Source organism: Diachasmimorpha longicaudata, chromosome 13 (genome assembly GCF_034640455.1).
Source record: "Diachasmimorpha longicaudata isolate KC_UGA_2023 chromosome 13, iyDiaLong2, whole genome shotgun sequence".
Taxonomy (NCBI): Eukaryota; Metazoa; Arthropoda; class Insecta; order Hymenoptera; family Braconidae; genus Diachasmimorpha; species Diachasmimorpha longicaudata.
The window spans coordinates 4,045,789-4,067,146 of record NC_087237.1 but is presented as its reverse complement, the minus strand read 5'-3'; the positions used below and the strand labels follow the sequence as shown (position 1 = coordinate 4,067,146).

General features: G+C 38.9%; 3 protein-coding genes across 7 annotated transcripts; 1 reads left to right on the top strand and 2 right to left on the bottom strand.

The window, feature by feature from the left end:
- Positions 1 to 257: 257 nt before the first annotated feature.
- Positions 258 to 1,849, top strand: LOC135168602 (ER membrane protein complex subunit 3). The gene is made up of 3 exons (XM_064132978.1): positions 258 to 552; positions 693 to 949; positions 1,133 to 1,849. The coding sequence occupies exons 1-3, from the start codon at positions 404 to 406 to the stop codon at positions 1,504 to 1,506; spliced, it is 780 nt and encodes a 259-aa protein (XP_063989048.1). The 5' UTR covers positions 258 to 403; the 3' UTR covers positions 1,507 to 1,849.
- A 73-nt stretch (positions 1,850 to 1,922) lies between these two features.
- Positions 1,923 to 3,790, bottom strand: LOC135168601 (deaminated glutathione amidase). 3 transcript variants are annotated; one of them, XM_064132974.1, is made up of 6 exons: positions 3,458 to 3,790; positions 3,295 to 3,380; positions 3,071 to 3,218; positions 2,605 to 2,967; positions 2,237 to 2,449; positions 1,923 to 2,162 (listed from the first exon to the last, which is right to left on the bottom strand). In XM_064132974.1, the coding sequence occupies exons 2-6, from the start codon at positions 3,330 to 3,332 to the stop codon at positions 2,001 to 2,003; spliced, it is 924 nt and encodes a 307-aa protein (XP_063989044.1). In that variant the 5' UTR covers positions 3,333 to 3,380; positions 3,458 to 3,790; the 3' UTR covers positions 1,923 to 2,000. The 3 variants fall into 3 exon arrangements, with proteins under 3 accessions (XP_063989044.1, XP_063989045.1, XP_063989047.1); XM_064132975.1 differs by having other exon boundaries at positions 3,462 to 3,790; XM_064132977.1 differs by lacking the exon at positions 3,295 to 3,380 and having other exon boundaries at positions 3,462 to 3,790.
- A 134-nt stretch (positions 3,791 to 3,924) lies between these two features.
- On the bottom strand, positions 3,925 to 21,166 carry LOC135168599 (uncharacterized). Of its 3 annotated transcripts, none has more exons than XM_064132972.1 (9): positions 20,822 to 21,166; positions 11,736 to 12,183; positions 11,449 to 11,528; positions 10,647 to 10,881; positions 8,428 to 8,545; positions 8,190 to 8,337; positions 7,740 to 7,902; positions 6,914 to 7,619; positions 3,925 to 6,153 (listed from the first exon to the last, which is right to left on the bottom strand). In XM_064132972.1, the coding sequence occupies exons 2-9, from the start codon at positions 12,138 to 12,140 to the stop codon at positions 6,107 to 6,109; spliced, it is 1,902 nt and encodes a 633-aa protein (XP_063989042.1). In that variant the 5' UTR covers positions 12,141 to 12,183; positions 20,822 to 21,166; the 3' UTR covers positions 3,925 to 6,106. The 3 variants fall into 3 exon arrangements, with proteins under 3 accessions (XP_063989042.1, XP_063989041.1, XP_063989043.1); XM_064132971.1 differs by lacking the exon at positions 20,822 to 21,166 and adding an exon at positions 19,689 to 19,857; XM_064132973.1 differs by lacking the exon at positions 20,822 to 21,166 and adding an exon at positions 19,689 to 19,855 and having other exon boundaries at positions 11,736 to 11,808.
- Positions 21,167 to 21,358: the final 192 nt, after the last annotated feature.

Here is a 21,358-nt window from a genome sequence, read left to right as displayed (position 1 = left end):
ACAGATGGGACTGATTGTAGATACCCTGTGAGCCCGGGGGTTCCACCAGTGGTACATACAGGTAGCTACTTACCTTGGATTTTTAATGATTTATTTAAAAATAAAGGAGAAACTAAAGAAGCATTTTAAACTCAGTGCAAAGATCGGCAAAAAATACGCACTGTGAGTTCGTATGTGATCCCAAATCCGGGCCCTTTTTGCTGAATCGCAAATGAGCTGCCCCGAATAGTATGCCACGTACTTCGTGGTAGTGCCTTACCAACAGGCACATTCACTGGCGTAGTTCATACGCCATCGCCACGAAATTTTGCGGTTGAAGCCAATCCACAAGCGTTAGCCATCTCCCCTATAATCTCTATTTGTTGTGTAGGAACGGTAGCCCAGGAACTGCCACATTCACATCATGGCAGAATTATTGCTAGACCCTAATATTCGAGGATGGGTGTTCCTTCCGATAGTTGTCATCACGTTCCTCGTCGGGATTATTCGACATTATGTGTCAATTTTACTCGCGTCACAAAAGAAAGTGGAAATTCATCAGGTGCAAGACAGGTAATTTCCAGGTTATGTTTACTTGACTTTGATTACGTGTTCTATTAGAACTTTTACAGTGGCAATTCAATTTTATTGATTCAAGAATAATTCTACGGAAATCATATTATTAAAAAGTGTTATTACCTTGTTTTTGTCAGCCAAGTGATGATTCGCTCGAGGCTACTCAGAGAAAACGGTCAGTACATTCCGAAATCAGCGTTTCTTGTCAGACGTCACTTCTTCAATAACGAAGAGACTGGGTACTTCAAGACACAGAAACGTGCACCAGTGTCACAGAATCCCATGACGGACCCGAGTATGATGACAGACATGCTCAAGGGAAACGTCACCAATGTTTTGCCAATGGTTCTCATCGGAGGGTGGATCAACTGGATGTTCTCTGGTTTCGTTACGAGTAGGTTATCAATTTTTAAACTCTATTGATTAATAAGTTGAAAATTGTTCTTGAATTTTAATTCATTAAGTAGATTCTCGTGGAATAAGGAAAATTGAAGTTGGAAATTTTCCACAGTTTTTACCTCAAAGTCGAATTAATCAATTTCTACAATTCATTCTCAAAAATTAAAAATCCTTTCAGCCAAGGTACCTTTTCCCTTGACTCTCCGGTTCAAACCCATGCTCCAACGAGGCGTGGAACTGCAAACCCTGGACGCAGCCTGGGTATCATCAGCCTCCTGGTACTTCCTCAACGTTTTCGGTCTCAGGTCGATCTATACCCTAGTCCTGGGTGAGAACAACGCAGCTGATACCTCACGCCTGCTTCAAGACCAGGTCTCCGGTGCTGCCATGTCAATGCCACCAGACCCCAAAGCCGCCTTCAAAGCCGAATGGGAAGCTCTAGAAATATGCGAGCACAACTGGGCGTTGACTGGTGTTGATCTTGAGTTGTCTGGCATTCAGGCTAGAGGGGAATTTAGCGAAAATCTTTATCACCAAAGTAAAGTGAACTGACCCAATTAGTTCCAGTAATGTTATCACAATTCAATAATAATCCTCAATTAATTTTATTTGATTCTCGTTAGTGAAAACGATGGTTTTATTCTATTTATCGTAAGTTCATCAGCTCCAGGGCTCCATGGTGATTGCAAATTTATTCTACAATAATTTTCATCGAACAGATTTCTACAAAGAATTTCTAACAAATTTAGATCAATTCCGGTAATAGCAATGCCTATTTCTGCACACTGTGCAATAACTGGGCCCAAGAGGTCAACAGTCTGAGGAATAGAACATCAATGTGCAAAGATGTGAATGTTTATTGTATAAATGTGAATAATAACTAGTGATGATTGAATCGAGGAATTTTATTCTCCCTTTCGTGATACGTTTTCAACTACTAGACTCTTCCCTGAATTAATTTGATGAAGTTTCGTCGCAGAACAATTTAATTACTTTTATTTAAGTCCTATGTTTATAAACAATCTGTTTGTCTTATGCTATAACCATCAAGTCGAGGCGTTCATCGTTGGGTACAAGTCTGTTCTACGATGATTTTCACAGGGCATATTCCTACGAACATTTTCTAGGAAATTCAAATCGACTTCAGCCACTGCAATGCCAGTTTTTTCCCCACACTGTGCAACGACGGCACCCCAGGGGTCAACAATCTGAACAATAAAATATCAATGAGCAGAGATGTGATTCTGTACTTTATAAATTTGAAGTAAGAAGGTGTAGTCACCATTGCGTGGCCCCAACTCGTTCGCTTCTTGTTGTGGGAGCCAGTTTGAGCTGCTGCTATGATGTAGCACTGGGTCTCGATGGCTCGGGCTCGCAGGAGGACCTCCCAATGTGCTGCACCGGTTTGATAAGTGAATGCTGAAGGGAATGTCAGAATATCGGCTCCTGATTTTCGCAGGGTCAGAGATAACTCTGGGAAACGCATATCGTAACACTTTATTTTTTTTAAGGATTCTTTTGCTTTTCATGCATTTACTGGGATCCATTCCTCATTACTAACTTTTTTTAGAAAAATTATTATTCTAAAATTGAGGGATGAGGTGTAAAATGATTACTACAAAGTGAAAAATATATTGAATTAAAGGATACAATGCTCAGTCCAATTTTCCCAAAGGGCGTGGAAACTGGCGGAGTTATGTTGGCCCCTGGCACCACATAATCAGACTCCATCAATCGTACCCCTGTATCTTTATTGTCCATGTCAAATAAATGAATTTTTCTGTACACAGCCGCGATGGACCCTTGATTATTTATCAGAACATGACTATTTGAGATTTTTTCGGAATCCTCAGACTGTCGTTCATGCAATCCACCCAATGATAGCCAAATGTCATGCTCAGCAGCTAGAGATTTGTATTTGTAGACGGTGGAGCCTGTCAGGGGCTCGCTCAAGGCCACTATGTCTTTTTTATTGTCTGCTAGGTAGTCACAGGCCTCGGGGAAAAAAGCTATCTGCGAATGATTTATTTAAATATGTTGTAGGATTGAGAGAAAGAATAATTGGAAATGCACAATGTTATTTTATTCAAGTGTGTAATATTAGAAATGTAAATACTTGGGCTCTGCGTTCTTTAGCTTGAACTACCAAATTCCTGACAACTTCGAAGTTCTTCTCTTTGTCAGCTATCGACGTCATTTGACACACTGCTACCAGGGGATTCATGACTGTCGACGTAAGTCTGATTGAAGTGAATTGGTGAAACCTGCGAATAATGGCAATTAATTAAAAAAAAATGTTGATGGAGGCGATTGAGTGGCCTTTATATTTTTATGGATTACCTGCACAATTTATTCAATATCACTAGACTTCGAGTCATTGTTCGACAATGGAAGTCAATTATCAACAGTCAAGCATTTGAAAATAACTGCAAATTAAGCTGACGGTGAGGGAGATGAAAATATTCGTGACAGATGAACATAACCTACAAATAGTTTTCCATACTTGCCTTGTCAGTTGATTTTGTCTATTGAGAGGATTCAGCTAGTCCTCGCCATTCAGTGGGTAGTGAATAGTTTCCTTATTTTATGATCTTTTAAAATTTAAAGTATATTTTACTACAATAGACATTGAATTCTACTAAATCATTTTTTTTAATTAGAGGGTTTGCCTTGAAAATTACAGACAGAGAATAAGATTTTTTAAATAAAGGGGAGTGGTTGGAATACTCTTGGTTAATCCAATGACTTTGATATTACGTGCTGACATGAGATAATGCAGCAAATCACAATATTTGAGACAAAAAAAATCATTGATAACAGTGAATGTAAGTGGGAGTGAAGGTTAGTGCAAGAACGAGGTGGTCTGAGTGAGTGTTTATTTTATAATAATCCATGATTTTGGAATTAAATGTCTAGTTGGGCGTCAATGTATTGAAAGAATGAAACCGGTAATAAATAATACAACCTAAGTAAAGATGATAATTCCCTATTTTTTATTCAATACACAAGTGCCAAGAACACAACATTTCACTCACATCCTCAGAAATCTCATGTCAATTCTTCTCTCACAATATTCCAATTCTTAAATCTCCCCGTAATTAATTATCATTAACGCATCTAAATAGCCAACATTTATACATGTATAAAATGAAAACGTGAAAAATGAACAAGAAGCGAGTATCGGTAGCACCAGGAGCCCGAAGGACTCGTCATTGAATTTTCACATTCCAATTATCCCCCCGCAAAAATTAGGATCATTACAGTCTCGTAATACTTCCTTTTATTAAATGTTAATTTTAGTTTTCACAACTCTATAGTTCGTTCTCCTAAGTTTGCAGTCATGCATAAAAAATGTTTACCAGATACCTATGTTTAACGATACGTCTGGGGCGATGATTAGAGAGTTAGCATTTGTTTAGATAATACATGATCACATTTAATGACCTAAAGTATCAATTGACGAATTAACAAATCGAACTTTACAAATTAAAAGGGAGAAAATAGGACAAAATTAACACTTGACAATGCAATGAGATAGTTTTTAGTTGCACATGACAAAAAATTATCCCATTGCAGTAACAATTTAACGTATTATTAAAAAAAAAATCAAGTGTCCGTTTTACCCCACTTGTCTTTACCCTTTCTCATTTCATATATGTCTTCTATAATATGTTCATGTTTCACATTTAAACGTGGATAAACGATATTGAGAACGTACATAAAATATATACACTCAATTCTCTTAACGTCTTTTAAACAATTTTTCCTCCGCTATAGTTATTTATTCGATCGAGAACATAAAAATTGTGCGTCAAATTCACCGATAAATCAATCATACTTGTCATGTACACAATAAATTCACGCAGTCATTAACAGACTGCCCGTCAAAATCTTTAATACAGAAAAATCTGTCAGAAATGAGAATAAGGGAAAAAAATCGCTAAGTCACTCACATTTCGTTTTCCCAATGAAGTTCATTTTTACAAGTAAATATTTCTTTAGAAATAACGGTTATCTAGTTGCTCGCTGATCCTAGAAAAATTCGAGCTGACTAGAATCATTCCTAAGAGCCTCCACTTCGTCTATGTTTTTTATGAAGTATCCAATCAATCCCTCGATTCGGTTAACATATCACAAGTATTTTTCATCAACCTTCGTACATTGAATGATGAGGGCTAACCCTAGGTGTGTATTATCCACCTTCGACCAGATTTTAGATATTTTTGCCTAGTAAAATGATGCACTGTTGGAAATCTTGTTTAGTTCCCCTGAAATATCAAAGGACTTTGAAAATTCCATGGAAAATTAACGAAAAAAGACCTAGTTTAGTCAAAGATGAAAAGATTTATAGGAATTAGAGAAATTCCGGAGAATTCAGCGTTGAATTATGAGTATGTTACTAGAAATTGAAAATAATGGAGGAATTTTGATCTTTCAGTTCAGAAATTTCAATAAAATCAAAAGCTTTACGATTTTCTCCCCTAAAACGTTCATGAAACACCTATTCTCCTCAACAGTGTCTTCATTCCTATCTAGGGGTGTTCTACCCCTCTTGTAAATAACCCCTAGAAAGCAGTAAGTTCATCCCCAAGGCAAAAAAGCATAAAATCTCCTTTTGAAAAATTCCCTCATCGTTTCTTGACGTCGTCTATACATCCATTAAAAATTACAATACAGAGCATTAATTGTTTTGGTATAGAGATATGCAACATTGAGAAAATTACTGGATCTCAGATAATTCTTGTCCCGACACGTTCACCAGAACAAGTACCACTCCATTCCAATAATTCTCTCTCCACTGCGTCTATTGCATGTGAGCATTGTGATTTCGCTCACACATGAGCATTCGGTAAAGCGCAGTATTCAAACAAAATCCATAGTACATCCGATGAATAAAAAAAGCGTCACGTTTCATGATTGATCTCAATCCGTTAAACTGAAATGTCATGACGTGATATTGAAAGAACTTTTATTGCGCGTTTTTGGCCGTCGAGTTTATTCAGCTGATCCCACAGAAATACTTTGTGCGATCCATCAATGCGTAGAGTATGAATTATCAGGAGCGATGACAATTATCGCTCACACTGGTACGAGTAAATCACTCTCTTCTCTAATGTAAGGTTCGTATTTCATGTCTCATGGCACCTTCTTCTTAGTGGTTGTCTTTTTGCTCCGGGGAAGGGTCGCAAAGCTGGTGATCTAAAAACCGAAAACAGAGACTCATCAACGACTGGATGTGACAGTTTTTAAATCGACAAATGGAATCATTTGAGCAACGAAATAGCAAGAAGCTCCAAATCTAGAAAATAGCGATTAAACAAACTTCGTCAAAACCACCTGAGGATAAAAACAACTGGGGAAAAGAATCTCGTGAGAAGTTCTATTGATAAATGTTTTATAATTCTATAAAAAAATATTTTTATTCAACCAGACACTTCAAAAGAATTTCCCCACGAAATTTTTCATTCTCCAGATAATTATCACACGTAGATCAAACCAAACCAATGAAACCAGTTAATTAACACATCCTCAGATCCACAAGTTACACGAAGAGAAGAAATTAGTATGAATAATGAAGACGGCAACGTGCGTTCCACCTGCAGGTTTTTTTCATTAACTTCACTCTCACGCAATTCCTGATATGAACCCAACGAACCAGACAAAGCCCCATCGCGTGCGTTTTTTTCACTCGACTCGTGAATCCTCGTGCCATCGTTCATATTAAATCTATCATCGTGCAGATCGAGACTCGTCGATCTCGATCTCGTCGACACAGAGCTGGTATCATCGTCTCGCTGATCCTTGTGGAAAGTTGTGTGAAATAAATTCTTGGGGATAGTCAGGAACTTCGAGAAGCCATCTTTAACTTTTCCCTTTTTTTTAGTACTTAATGGGGATGCAGGATTAGCAGGGATACTTTTCACTGCACTATCGATATGTGTGAGGGTCTTTACGGTACCGGGCTTGAGGACAAGAGTTGCCTTAAGGGGCTGTGCCTCCACTTCGTCCCGATGGTCGTTGGGGTGTGCAACTGGTGCCCTCGGCGCTGGCTTCTTGTTGTATTTCCCCGCTCTGTCGTGACTCTCGGAATTACTTCGCGAGGTTTTTGGGGTTGTCCATATGTCCACAGTATTGGCATCAGGGCTTTCTATTGCTGCGGAATCGGCTTTGGATTCAATTCTCAAATCTTCTTGGGAATTCGCGAGACTCGATACAGCGCTGTGGGCATCACTAAGGAGCCTTTTAAGCTCTGACATTTTCTCCTGACATATCTCTTCCGTTATTTTCGTCATGTCTATCTGGCTCAGCTGTCTGGCAGTTTCTTCGAGACAGTCTGACACCTCTGGAGAATTTCTAGAGGGGTTCACGAGCTTCACAGGGTTCTCAGTCATTTCGAAATCGATTTGCGGAATTTCTGACATCTCCTTGTGAATTGTGACACCCTCTGATGATGAGGCGTCACAAAACATCTCCTCGCATTTAGTGTCAGTCTGGTTTTCGTGTATTTCAGTCAGTTTTGGCTCTGATCGACTATAGGGGATGTTTACTCGGGTGAGGAGGAATAAAAGCTCCAGAGCTTGTTTGGCACTTATTTCGGACAGTGTCAGGGGTAAATGATTGGACCCCGACGCCAACTCCCAATTTTCCTCTTCATCCTTCAAATTCTAGAAATTTCAGTGACTATACGTCTCAATCATTCAATTTCTCCGGACGCAAACGCAGAGTTGGGGGAGTAAATTGAGGGCAGGGTGAGGAGGGAATTGAGGAAATTTTTGTTCACCAACCTCTGGGGCTTTTTTCGTTGCTGCTCGGGGTTTTGATGATCTCGTCCTCGCACCTACACTCGATGTCCTGAGGAGTGATTCAGTGTGAGAGGTCATGCGATGACTTTGGAGAGCTTCACCGCTGCTATAGCCACTGGATATGTCGTCGGATGACCTAATATTCCTGTGCAGGATAAAATTTATTATTAATGAAAAAATATACTATTTTTTATTCATTTATTAAACTGTAAAATTTTCCTCAGAAATTATTCAAGTCTAGAAGTTGATTTGCAATGTTCCTGAGGCATCTGTTTATTTGACTCAGCAGAATTAGTTATGAATTAATTTTAATCGAATGAAATTATCATATTAAATCGTCCTAATTTTTTTCCTACCAAGAATATATCTACAGACTTCAGAAGCTCTTTTTTTACTTCTCCTCACCCCCCCCCCCTTCTCCAAAGGACTTACGTTAAACTAGCTATTGGATCTCTAGGCCTCGGCTGTCTGACATCAACATCCACCTCCGAAAAGTACATCTCCACTCTATTACAATTCGATTGTGTCCTCCTGGGACTGTATCCACGTCTCCCTGTATTCTCTCTCCGACGAGGTTCCACTGAAAAAAAAAACCCCCAAGAATAATTAATCTCCCCCCTGTTATAAATTTCTCGTCAGCCGATGAACCCGAGCGATTTTCGCTGTGTACCTGTCATGTCTGTCTCGTCATGCATCGCTGATGTATTTCTATTTTCATCCTCCTTTTCACCCGTCAAATCGCTCAGACTGTAGCTCTTTTTTAGCTGCTGTACTAATCCACCTCCACCCTGAAAAATTCCACAGGCATTCGTCAATTATCCGAATGAAAATCTTGCCCATTCGTTGATGAATCAACAGAATACATGCACGAAAAAAAAAATAAAAACTGAACAAACTCCACCGAAAACTCTACCGGATTTCTTCTGGTCATTTCTGATTCTATTTAATTTTTTTACTAACAAAAGGCCGGAAATATTCCGTTGAATGTTTGAAAGCTAAAGACATCAATAGAAATCCCTCAGAATTTTCAAGTAAAGCCTTCAATTTCATTTGTATAATTTTTTCGCGCGCGTAATTTTTTTTCTTGACCACCTCCAGCTCCAGAAGTCACTATTAAGTCAGTCGTATTTATTTTTTTGCTTCAAATAAAATTAATTACTACTATGATTTTTTTTAATTGTACTTTGAACTGTATTTGTGATCGTAGGGCTGAGGTGGAGGAAAAAATATAGATTAAAAATTCCAAATGAATTTGAACGAATGAAATAATTGAAACTGAAATAAAATAAAGTCTTACCAACGAACTAAAAATGTTAATGAGTTATCTGCCATCACCAGGCGCGCATTAGAATTGGTAACTTCTCTAGGTGTGAGTGCTTTTTTTTATAATTGGTGCATATTTCAATCTGCAGCTGGGATACCAGTGTTTTTATAATCTCTATCTAATTCTGTATGTACCAGGTCCATCTAGTTACAGTGCTTCATGTATCAGGCTTAATTTCATAAAAAAGTAATTATGTAATAAGGTAAGTAGCTGAATAATAGGGTAATTGAAGCATTAAGCAATATGATGAAGACAAAGTTCACTCGTAATGACATTAAAAGTAGATTTATTCTTGTATATTATATTATAATTCGATAATGTAATTATCTTTGGATTATAAAAACCTATTACATACTTTAATTACTCAACAATCCAGTATTATAAATTACAGATGAGAGAAAAAAGAGAACTGATAATTTAATTCGTATGAAAAATTTTAAGTGGTAACAATTGTGACATCAATTATCAGCTATCGTAATGTGATGATTATTCAGAAAAGCGTCTATCACATTGAGTTACAAAAGGCACTCAGTGGCACAATGATTCATGATTACATTCATTAATTCAAAACAAATTAATTTTAAGAATGTAACATCTTCCACGAGACTAATTAATTCCACAGTAATTTGACAATATTGATCAATGCATTTACTCTTGTCTCAGTCTTATGATTTAATGATTTAATGACTGCCAACAATTCTTCTATATTTTTTATAATCACTCCTATCCTATTTATTTCTCATCAATGGTACAGAAATCCATTAAAAGAGATAAAAGACCCTTCGAATGCAGTTCAGCCGCACTGAACAGACGAATGATCCCTCTGAGTCTTCGAATCGATAAAAATTTTGTCGCCTCATTAGAATTAACGTGTCATCAAATCGATATTTGATTAAGCATCGGAGGCATCACTGCACTCAGTGTCGAAATATCGCAGATCTTTCTTGAGTGATTTTTTTGCTTTACGACGCGAAGCACGAACCGTCTTCTTCGGCTTCTCGGGTGCTTTGAAATCCTCGAAAATCGGTGTCTCATCTTCCTGGAAAATGAAGTGGTCGTGGCTGTCCTCGTCGGATGACGGCTCGATAACAATCACTGGGCTGTCATTGGTATCCGTGCCTTTACCACTTTTACTTTGTTGATGACCAGACGTATTGTCCACGGGGTCCGTCCTCGTTTCGCTTTTCATCGGTGATGTACGGTTGACTAAACTAGAAATCGCCGAGTCTGATTGGCTCTCTGGTGAACTCGTGCTTTGAGGGTTCAGCAGTGCATTCGGCAAATTCTTGATTTTTTTTGTTTAATTTTGCGTTAATTGTGAGGATGGTCCATCAATCAAGCGAGTTAACCATGATTGTTTTTGTTAATTGATTGCGATGATCGGCGATGATTTGTTTGGTTTTAATAGGAATGCGGGGATGAATTAAAAGAAAAAAACAAAAAACATAAATGTAAACAATATGAATTGTGGGAAAAGCTGATTGCGTGCTATCTGTTGCTATTCTAGCAAGAAAATCACGCATTACATTGTATAGAGAAAATCAGGGTGATTGGAAATTATCTACCTTAATCGCCGTCTGCATCAGTACTGTTGTAGCATAATTGACACCTTTTGTGCCGAGATGAAGGACAGCTGTGTAGCCTTGCTCAGTTGCCCTCGCTAGGGCATCATCAATTTCAGCTTCACGTCTTATCAATGCTGGATGTACAAAACGTCGGTAGAGAATACTTGAACCCTTTGTTGCTGGGCTTAGAAGCCAGAGAACTAGAATTATCTTGATTTCGTAGTAGAATGGAAACCTGCAACATAATGAGAAAATGATTGAATCAAATTGAAAATTTCAACCTCGAATTCCATAAATTTTCTGCCACTGGAAATTCATTGGAAGTTCAATTTCAAAATTCACGTGCAATTAGCCCTTAATTTTCAACGAAATTCTGACAGGAATCATGAAATGGTTCAAATTGAGATTGAAGTGCCTGAAGTGCCCCCCTAATTTCGTCTGCAAATTTAAACAGTGTGAACGACGAAAGATTTTCCATCAACTTGTCAAATGGATATTTTAAGACTCATGAAGTATGAAAATCCAAAGTGACTTTTCAATAGTCTTTAAATCAATATTCTACCCATTTATATAAATTTATGTCCGTTACATTGGATGAGAATCAACGGAAGCAGTATAAACTCCAAGCCAATATTCTGTCTCGCCCCCGTCCAAAATTAGACATGTTGGTATTCCCTAGAGGTACGAGATTTACATGAACCCGAAAGACTTGACGGTGGGATGGGAATATAATCAACGTATAATGCAGCTATTCTATTCACAAGTATTTTACATGCAGGGAGAAATGAGTTATTATTCTTACCAGAAACTGAAAAATACGTCTGTGAAAGTTTCGGCACAGGTGAATAGGGCAAATACGATCCAGTACATCATCCATTTTACCTGCGTAAAATAAAAAAAAAATAAGACTGAATTAATCCCTTGCACATTTGACGATTCACGTCAGACGATTATTTACTTAAATATCATTCGAGTCTTTTGGGAATGTAATTATTGTTTAGATCATACTCAAACGACGTTCACGAAGATAGCAAAATAGGGAATAAGATTTTTAATGGATAGAGGAAACAATGATGGACTGTTACTCACATATTCTTTAACGTTCTTGGTACGAACAGCTTTGTAAGACGCATAAGCCGGATAAAGTGTCCCAAAGACCAGTCTGAAAATTGGATAGACCACAATGTAAGTGAATGCACGGGGCATTACAATGGCAAGAGCGACAGTCAAAACTCCCAGACTCCCCAGGGTCAATCGAATAGGTAATTTCTGAAGTGAATAACGAGCCCAGGCGGCTGATTTTCGTGCCAATATACGAGTTATGCTCATTCTCCGTGCCATTGACACCGTCATATCTTCAACGTCAGTGGTATAATCGTAACGTGTGTCCACTTCACACACATCAATAAGGGAGCGACAGTCGTCGGTAGTCGTTGACAATCCATCGGGATAAGTTCGTCCCTTCGTCCGCATCACGCGCTCCTTAGCCATCATCACTTCAGCGGTCTCTTGGATATCGTAATTGCCCCCCTCAATGCTGCAACCCGGGAAGAAAATACTTTGAAGTTGTCACCGAAATTATGACGTTTTTTGTTTTGCTGCTTTCTGCGCAGTCGTTCGTATTCGTACTCCAGTGCTGCGTTCGTCAGCTCTGACGACCAACTGCACGCGCTATTTTTGCGCAAAGCCGGGTACCACGATGGGATCTGGTGTGTGACCCCTTCCGGGGACTCCTGCCGCACTTCACAGCTAGATTTTTTGTTTATTTTCACCGTAGGGTTTGTGGCAAGACAGTTGTGAAATTGATGTGGAGCTGTTAATTTCGAGAATTTTCAATAAAATTTTGGTTTGAAAACGACACTTCGACAACTGTTGTTTGGAATTCTCAACGCACTGGTAATTCAGTTGGATATGATGTTGAACTTCACTACAGAGAATGAAAGAACATAAACTTTGTGGAATTTACAAGATGAATGCGAAATTCCCTGAATTATTTTGGTCTATTATGAATTGAAATTCACGACAGTTGACACTCAGGAGCAGCTGTTGTTGGAATTCCGAAAATCTGTATTCATCTTCAAATTAGAACGATGAAAAACGGTTTATCACAAAGGATTAAAGATTCAAATTCACTGTATTGAAGATCCAAAAATAACCTGACACTACTATCACGAGATGATGAACGTCCGAGGTGACACAGACGACTGGCGTTGGACAGCAATTGTCGATTGAATTTACAGGAAGGCTCCGCAGTTACCCAGGCCCTCAACGTTACCAGGTAATTTGAGGATTATTGTCAATGTCGGGTGTAATAAATTATGTAAGAATAGGTACGCAGCCGAGTAATCCGAATAGCATCGAAAAATATGGTCATTGGTATCATTTAATACTTGCTTTTCCCGTCATAAAACCCTAAATTGTATTCTGTCTGGGAAGCATATGATAATGACGAGGACACAGAGACGTTTCGTGCTTACGAATGATCACTTTCAATCTCTAATCATGTATTTTCTCCACGCGTGTCTCTACCCTGCGGTCAAGATCAACGAGCTCCAGCAAAAATCGACGATTGACTCAAATTTAAAAAACTTCAAGGACTGGTCGATGAGTGTTCACCCCTGGATGTCTTCCAAAAGTCAAAGTGAACGACACGAACGAGAGGAGCTGCCAGAATAAGCGTCAGTCATCACTTTGCAATTGGAAATAATCAAAATGATTGAGTACGCTCGAATTGCTGCATTACCATATTCCTCTTGGGGACTTCTGTGATGTAATTCGAATCATTGTGTAATGGGAGAATCTGCTGGGGCGTAAAGGACGACGAAATAAAATGAATAACAAACGTTTAACGTAGAAACTACATTTTTAGGAATATGAGAAACGGACAGTTGTTACAAAAAGCATTTATGGAGATTTAATAAATAATATTTTACAAAGGCAGTACTGACAATAGTGAAGCTTTTAAATACGGGTTATTAACAATTTTCAATGTGACGATAGGATCTCCACCGGGCCCTTAGACAGCCCTGGGGAGAAAACCCAGAACCCTTCGAGTCATGAATTCATTACAGTTTACCACCCACCGCTGGCCATCGTAGATCATTACGGGCCCAACCCAGCTGGAGATCTCGAAGCTTTGACAATGAGAAAAACCTTAATATCACCTTCGATGTCAAAGCTTGGTGATCGAGCTTCCGGCAGCAATTGGCGCAGTCCTTCTTGCACTCTCATGATTTGGGGTTCGAAACACGTCACGTCAGCTCGTGGAGGAACCTTTGAAGGCAGTGTTGAAGATTTTTTCAAGAATCATCAAGTTCAGAAGAAATTGACTGAAGGTGCTTCACCTTAGGCCTCAATTCCCCAGAATGATCAGGTCGTTGACCAAGTTCCAACCCTCGTTGATCTCGTCGTTTTACAATCGACCACAATTTTTAAATCCATTCACTTTCTCTCGTCGCTCCCAATTGGATCCAATTTTTTACTTCAATCTTTCCTCTTGGCCGATTACTCAGGGTTAACCACAGAATTTTTTGACGTCATGAAAAAATATCAGTTAATTTCATGAATGTAGAACTTATCATCTACTTGGATACAATTTTAATCGGCGCTGGCAAGTGTTTCACTGATGCTGTATTGACAACGGTGACCTGCCTGAACACCGGTGCATGATAATTCCTGGAGTATCTTTCAGCAGTTGGAGCAATCACAGGTGCACTCCGATGATTTGGTGGGCTGAAGCACGCCATGTTGACTGGTTCACCAAGAATTTTGATGTATTGAGGAAATCTGTTGGAGATTCTTCACCATTGGTCTCAATTGCTCCCAATGATGAGGTCGTTGACCAAGTTCTGAGTCTCGTTGAGCTCCTCGTTTTGCAATCGACCACTATTTTTGAATCAATTCACTTTCTCTCGTTGTTCCAATTAGAGTCAATTTTTTTTTTATTCAATTTTCTTTCCTCTCAACCAGTTTCGTTTGCACGCTCGATTGCCTCCTTTGTAGCTGACGTCTTTGTGTATGGTCACGCTAGGTTCAACGACCACTTTTCAAAGTTCTTTGGGGGCTATTTATTATCAGGTAGATATTTGTTCGACTCAAAGGCAATTGTTGAATGGCTGTTTTGTGGGCTCTTGACTGGATGACTCATATGTGAATGACAACGACGCCGTCCTGGAGAAAGACGGTTATTCGTATTTCGTGGGGCACAGGTGATGACATTCCTTTGAATAATATATTATTATTATTTATTGTTCTTGGGTCCTTTGCACTGACTCGTGTCTCGAGGTGTATTTATTTTTCCAACCGATCACGAGACCATTTGGTAGTTTCACTTCACAGTTATGTACACATCAAATAGACATTGGAATGGTGTTTGTGTTGATAAGGAGGGATTTTTTATAAATTTTAATGGCACACTGATGTCTGGAGGTACGACTCAATGCACTCCTGGGTGTTTCGCGAAGCGTCGCGACGCCAAGACTAGAGCCTGGTCCACTCTTACACTCGAATTTATATTTAAAACGTTGGGGTCTATATGATCTTGGTGCCTAACGACGAAAGAATGTGATAGTGACGGAGACGGAGACGTCACTAGTTCCAGTTAGCGTGGGCTTTTCTATTAATTGTTTTTCATATTGAAAATATTCACCAGGAAAAATAATTTAGGTATTTCTCATGGGCTTATTTTCAACTGGACTGTCATATTTTTTTATATTTCTCTATCACACATTTTTCGTTGTATGTTTTTTAGGAAACCTGAATTTTCGTGAACAGTTGATGAATTATTTCCTGCAGATTGAAATCAACAGGTATTGTTGAGTCTTCCATGGAAGATTGATTTGTTTTCGACCCTTAGATATTGTTGAGAGCAAAATGCGAGCGAATTTTCGGTAAGTGAATTTTAATTTGCAAGAGAACCTTCAAATTATCAATTTTTTAAGCCAAAATTGGGAGCTGAAAACCAACTATTCTGGATAAAAAAAATTGTTGAAGACAGAAATACAAATACACAAAAATGAGGACAAAGGCCGTGTTTATCTATCTGAAATAAAAGTAGCGAGATCGATCGCCGGCTTTGACACAAGCTTTTAAGTAGTCAGTGAAAACCGTTTCAAATATTTTTCACTGTCAATTTTCCACCAAAACTGTGTCAAAAGTTTTTTTTAACATTGCCTCTTCATAAATATATCATGAAAAATGTTATAAAACCTTTAACCCACATTTTTAACTTTTATTCAACTCAACAGAGAAAAAATAAATTCGAATTTCTATCGTCAACAAAAAAAAGGTATTAATTTTCTCGCAAGGAGCTGTCCTGAAACCCCGCTGTTTTTTGGACCATTTTTTGTGAAAAAAAACACCGAGAAATTCCACGAAAATACGAACAAAGGCCATTTAACACAGTGAAAAATTATTTTCGTTCTCTTTTATTTCCCTGTCCACCGGAAAAATAATACAAGTCGACGGTGCAATTCTTCAGGAGTGATAGGTCGCATGCACAATGCATCTGTATAGATGTGCGTGAGTCGTTGGGAAATCCAATGGCTATAAAAGATTTCAAAGCTACCCTCCCACGCGACCTCAAATGCCACGGCAATGTGACGCACTGTAGATTATTTTCATCTCCCTCTCTCTCATATTTTCTCTTTTTATTTACACCTCTTCCCAGCGACGATGCACGAGAGAGTCATCACTCTCTCGACGGGTTGTCGATCGCGTATTGAATTTTTATGTTCCTCTGCCTTGATCGTTGAGAGAATGAACATCATTGGTGGAAAGCATTTATTTCCTTCATTCGCAGGAAAATTTTCATGTAAATAATTACTGAGAGGGAGAGATGGTTTAAAAATTGTTATCACATTAATTTCCATTCGGGGATAAATGCCACTCAAAGTCCTTGTCACGTTCGCGTGCTACAAATGTGGGTATGCCTCGAGACTCCAGTTATCGTGACTTTTCGTATTCACGCAAATATAACCAATAGTTCGTGTGCTTTATGCTGGGGGTCGATGATCTCTCTTCCTCTGACGTGGGGGATATCGAAACAATACTTTGTGCTTGATTATTTTTCGGAGTTGGAGGTTTGAGATATTCTAGGGGATTAATCAATGCTCTTCATTTGCATTATTTTTAATGAGAAACAGAGGGAATAGTACTGGGTATTTTCCTCTTTTTGTTGATTAAAAAACCTGGTTCTATATTTGAATCGAGTAAATATATATATTTTTCCAATTATTGTACCATAAAAATGTAAATTTACAGTGATCAAATAAAAAAAATACGAATCTATTTTTCCATTATCCACAGATAATAATAACAGTTGAATAATTGAAAATAAAAGCTACATTCATCTCAATGTCCTCTTCTATAAATTTTACAGTAGTAATCAAACCCGAATGATCTTTCCCCCCAAAACTACTCCAAATTTCTTTAAAAAAAAATTAACCTCGGATCCCTTCTAACGAGCATCGATTTTCCCATCGAATTGAGGTCACCCATCTTCCCTCAAGGGTGAAATTCATCCGCAGATCTCAACGCAGGGAGATTCGACTACGGTTGCGGGCCAAATCGATCCCCCGAAGCATGAGAAAGCGAGTTTCACGTGATGAACGAGGGTAAGAGGACGATGAGAGAGCAAGAAAAGGGGGAATAGAGATTTTCCTCAATCTCTAAGTGGCGTTGGGGCTCTCTGCTGTTGCCATCCAGGCATTGATCCAACGAGTGCATTGTCGTTACGAGGTTACTGGGACCATCAACACATCTCCGAGTGCTCCATTCCGCCTACACATTGCCCAGAGAATCATTTTTTCTGCCATTCGCCTCACAATGCCCAGTACTTTTGCACAATTTGCCTTCATTTCGAAAAACTAAAAAAAAAGCAATTATTTTTTCCTTCCCATTCTCCTCGATCTCGTTTTCACCGTTCCAGTTTATAATAAACCAAGCCGCGTGTTTATTGCCAGTACCCATGAGTCATGGAGTGCCAAGGCTGGGTCGGGTGTCCGCTCCGCACGGAAGGCGTGCGTTCACAACCGGAGACGCGTGTACACCGTGGAGAAGGGGAATGTCAAACAAAAAAGGCGAAATCGAGATAACGATGGCATGAAGGTAGGCAAGGGAGAGAGAGAGAAAGAGATACAGTGCATGCGTTGGGAGAGTGCAGCAACCCGACGTGACGTAGACGATCAGCTGACGCCTGTGCTCGAGATATCGTTGGGTTTTTAAAAAGGAAAACAACAGACGCATACGGTCGGTTCGTCTGATCGGTTTCTTTGTTCGATAAATGCCTAGATTTTTTTCATAATTCAATGGAAGTGGCTCACCAGACCTCATTCAATTATGCAACTAGAGACGAACAACTATTTCCTCCACCAGAACAGCTCAACTCGATACGAATTCCAAAAGTGTACAGCCAAATTTGAAAAGCCGTTCATCACCATAAAGGGAATCCCCTATCCACCTCTGTTCTCAGTGACTTTCTAAAGACGCGTGCCAATCGTGCCGTGTTCTCCTTTGAGGCCAAGACTGTTCTCGTTATTTTTAGACGACCGGACCTCGGGTTTTAGTGCCTAATGATAGGCCTTATTCGGCAACGGGTGAATTAAGAAGAACAAGGTCGACCTAGATGACTACCATTTTTATCAAGAAAGATCTGGGGATGAGCACAATCAATTCATTGTAGTTATATTTGATGATTTTACTGCTTAAAATCGCCAAAATTCAGGCACATTTAGAAATAAAGGGATTAGTGGTGTAGAAATATTTTAAAACAATAAATACTCTCTCACTTCGAGAAAATTTGCTTTTAAATTATTTTAAAAAGAATGCAATTAAATAAATTTTCGTCCTTATGTTTGAGAGTCATTCCCAATTTTATACAAACCTGAAAGTGACGAAAGATTGTATTCAAGGCGATGTGGGAGCCTACAAATAATTCCAAGTCATGATCAACCCAGTTTTGCTTGAAAATTTCGTCATACGCTTATTAGATTCTTGCCCAATAATTATAATGATTTCCTGTGATTTATGTCTTCAATCGCGATTCTCTTGGACGATTCCTCACATTCTCTCTCGAATGCCACGAAATAAACATCGAAATTCCCATTCGATCAAACGACATAAAGGAAAATATTGAATAACAATCCTTGCGAAGACTCCCAGGATTCCTTTGTGCCAGCAGAGATGTTACAATAAACGACTCAGACCTTTAATCCCACCGAGTGAATGTAACGTCTCGTCAACAGTGAATCGTTTGTTTGGTGTTTTGCAATGCTGAGGAGACCTGACACAACGTTGTATTCAATCCACTGTCTCAGGTTGGGTTAGGACGTAAGTGAGGCCTTCGTTACTCGTTCCTCTCTTTTCACTGCGCAACACTGACTCCAGGGATTCTTCATGATAAAACTCGTTGCACTTTCACTTGAGCACATGTAATTATCACGCTTCAGAGACTCTCTTTGTTTCTATCCCTCCTGTCGGGGAGATAGAATGATATGAAGGCTGGATGGATGATTAGCATTACCTCATCAGGCACCCTGACATTGACAGTAATGCCGGATTTTTCGAGCTATTGAGCACTCGACAATGTTGTTTATCGTGTTTACTGAGACGCAGAAGATATTTCCTCCCCTTCGCAATCGATTTTTCCTTTTCCACTCACTCTTGAGTCACAACACTGAGCTTAATTCACTTCTTTGTCCTTTCATTCGGATAATTCTTGATGACTTGGTCAACACAATATTCACTAGACACCCCATTGTTCGGAGATTTATTCTGTAAAAATTTCAAATAAGCTGGCGAGGAAAAATTGTTGAAGCTAACATTGTTTCATCATTTTCCAGGACTTTGCCAACTCCCTGGGAACGAAAAATTGACAGTTTTCTCTTCGCCGTTGATGAAAAATACCAATTTTGGCGGAAAATAGGGAATCATTATTTTACAACCCCATTTTGTAATGTGTAGGGCTCGTTATTCGCTTCGAGGGGCAGGAATACGACATTTTTAGCTTTGGATTTCAGTTATAAATTGGGAAATAATACTCACATTACCAGACGCGATATTATCGATGATATCATGTTAGTTGATTACGATAAACATAAAATAAACACGATTGTTGGTGTAAAAAAAATGATGTGATGTTAACAAAGCGGACGTGAGAACGTAACACAGCCAAACTCACTGATCGGCCATGTTGAACTGGCAGCTGGCTGGTGCTGCGCCTCTGACGTCACAGCGTGTTTTGGTCACGTGATTTTTTCAGGGACGAAGAGAACTGGGGACTCGGTGGGGGCCGATTTTTTGGGGACTGAAAATGTTCATTGGTTCCTTTTTTTTATTAAAAGTGTTGAGACAAGTGAGGTGTAATACGAATATACTTTTTGATGTGCCATCACTTCAGGAAAAAAAAACTTTTGATTTTCAACAGAAGAAAGACACGAGAACCATTTTTGTTTTTTTTTTCAGTCATAATCGTGATGGCGGACTGCGTAAATTATATTTTAGAAGAAGACAATTTTAAGTTGTTAGGAGAGGCTACAGGTAAAAGTGCTGAATGCTTATCGATCTGATTTTGAATGATAAATTGAGAGGGGCTCAAGGATGACAAGAGGTTGGTTGTTTATTCAGTTGTTTACACTGAGACACTTTTATTTTTATTATGATTTGGTGAGCGAGATATTTTCTTTGTTCGAAATTCAGAGGACATGGAGAAGATATTCGACAAATCAACGCAATTAAATGGATTGAGAGCCAATGGATTGGGTTTCCAGAGAACATTTAAAAATTAATAATTCAACGAGTAGTCGACTGAGGATTGGGAGGAGGTGAGTACGAATGAACATTTGATAAAATATTTTATTTTATTAACGTGACGAATTGGGGTTATGACACGGCCAAAAACCAATTGTTTTTGGGAGAATTAAGACGACAAAGTGACGGAGAATTCCAAACGTGAATTAAATAACAATTAATTGTTGACGAAAAATTGTTTGGAAGCATAAATCCCTAAGTACTGAGTGAAAAAATAGAAAATTTGGAGAGAAGTAATTTTTTCTTCAGATAATTAACAAACAATTTTTTTCCACGATTAAATTCAAGTTAGGTTCTCTTAAAAATAAAACTAATCCAAAAAATCGTTAATCTGAGTAAAGAATCGACAAAAATTCTAAGTTGCTCACCCTACGTCCTGGAATTTGCCATAATTCCTCTCAATACGAAAAAGGCGGGAAAACAAAAATAAGCAGTGAGTCCAGTGCTCTAGCAGCTAGCATTAGAACAACGGAAAAATAATTGACCCATTCAAAACTCCTCAAAAAATTGCCCTCCCCCCGCAGAAGGTCTCCCTGACCTTACTTGTCACTTCCTCACCCCGCTCAACCCCTCCGGCTCTCTAAAAAAATAATCCTAAAAATCCCAGCAATTATTTCTCTGAAAATTCTCGAATAAATTCCCCTTCACGTCAACACTTTTCCCTCGCGATATCTCAAGAGCGAACAAGAATTGGCCCCTCGTCGTTGGAAAATCTCAGTTCTCACTGATATTTCACGACCAATTCGCCTCACAAATTCGCCAATTCCCTCGTATCTCGACCAATCAAAATCTAAACAAAAATGTCCCCCGAAAACCAGAAAAACAATCCAGAAATCAGTGCTGAACGCGTAAGTTACGGGTCGATAAATCCTCGTCTACCGCTGTGTGTAGTATCCGCGCCACAT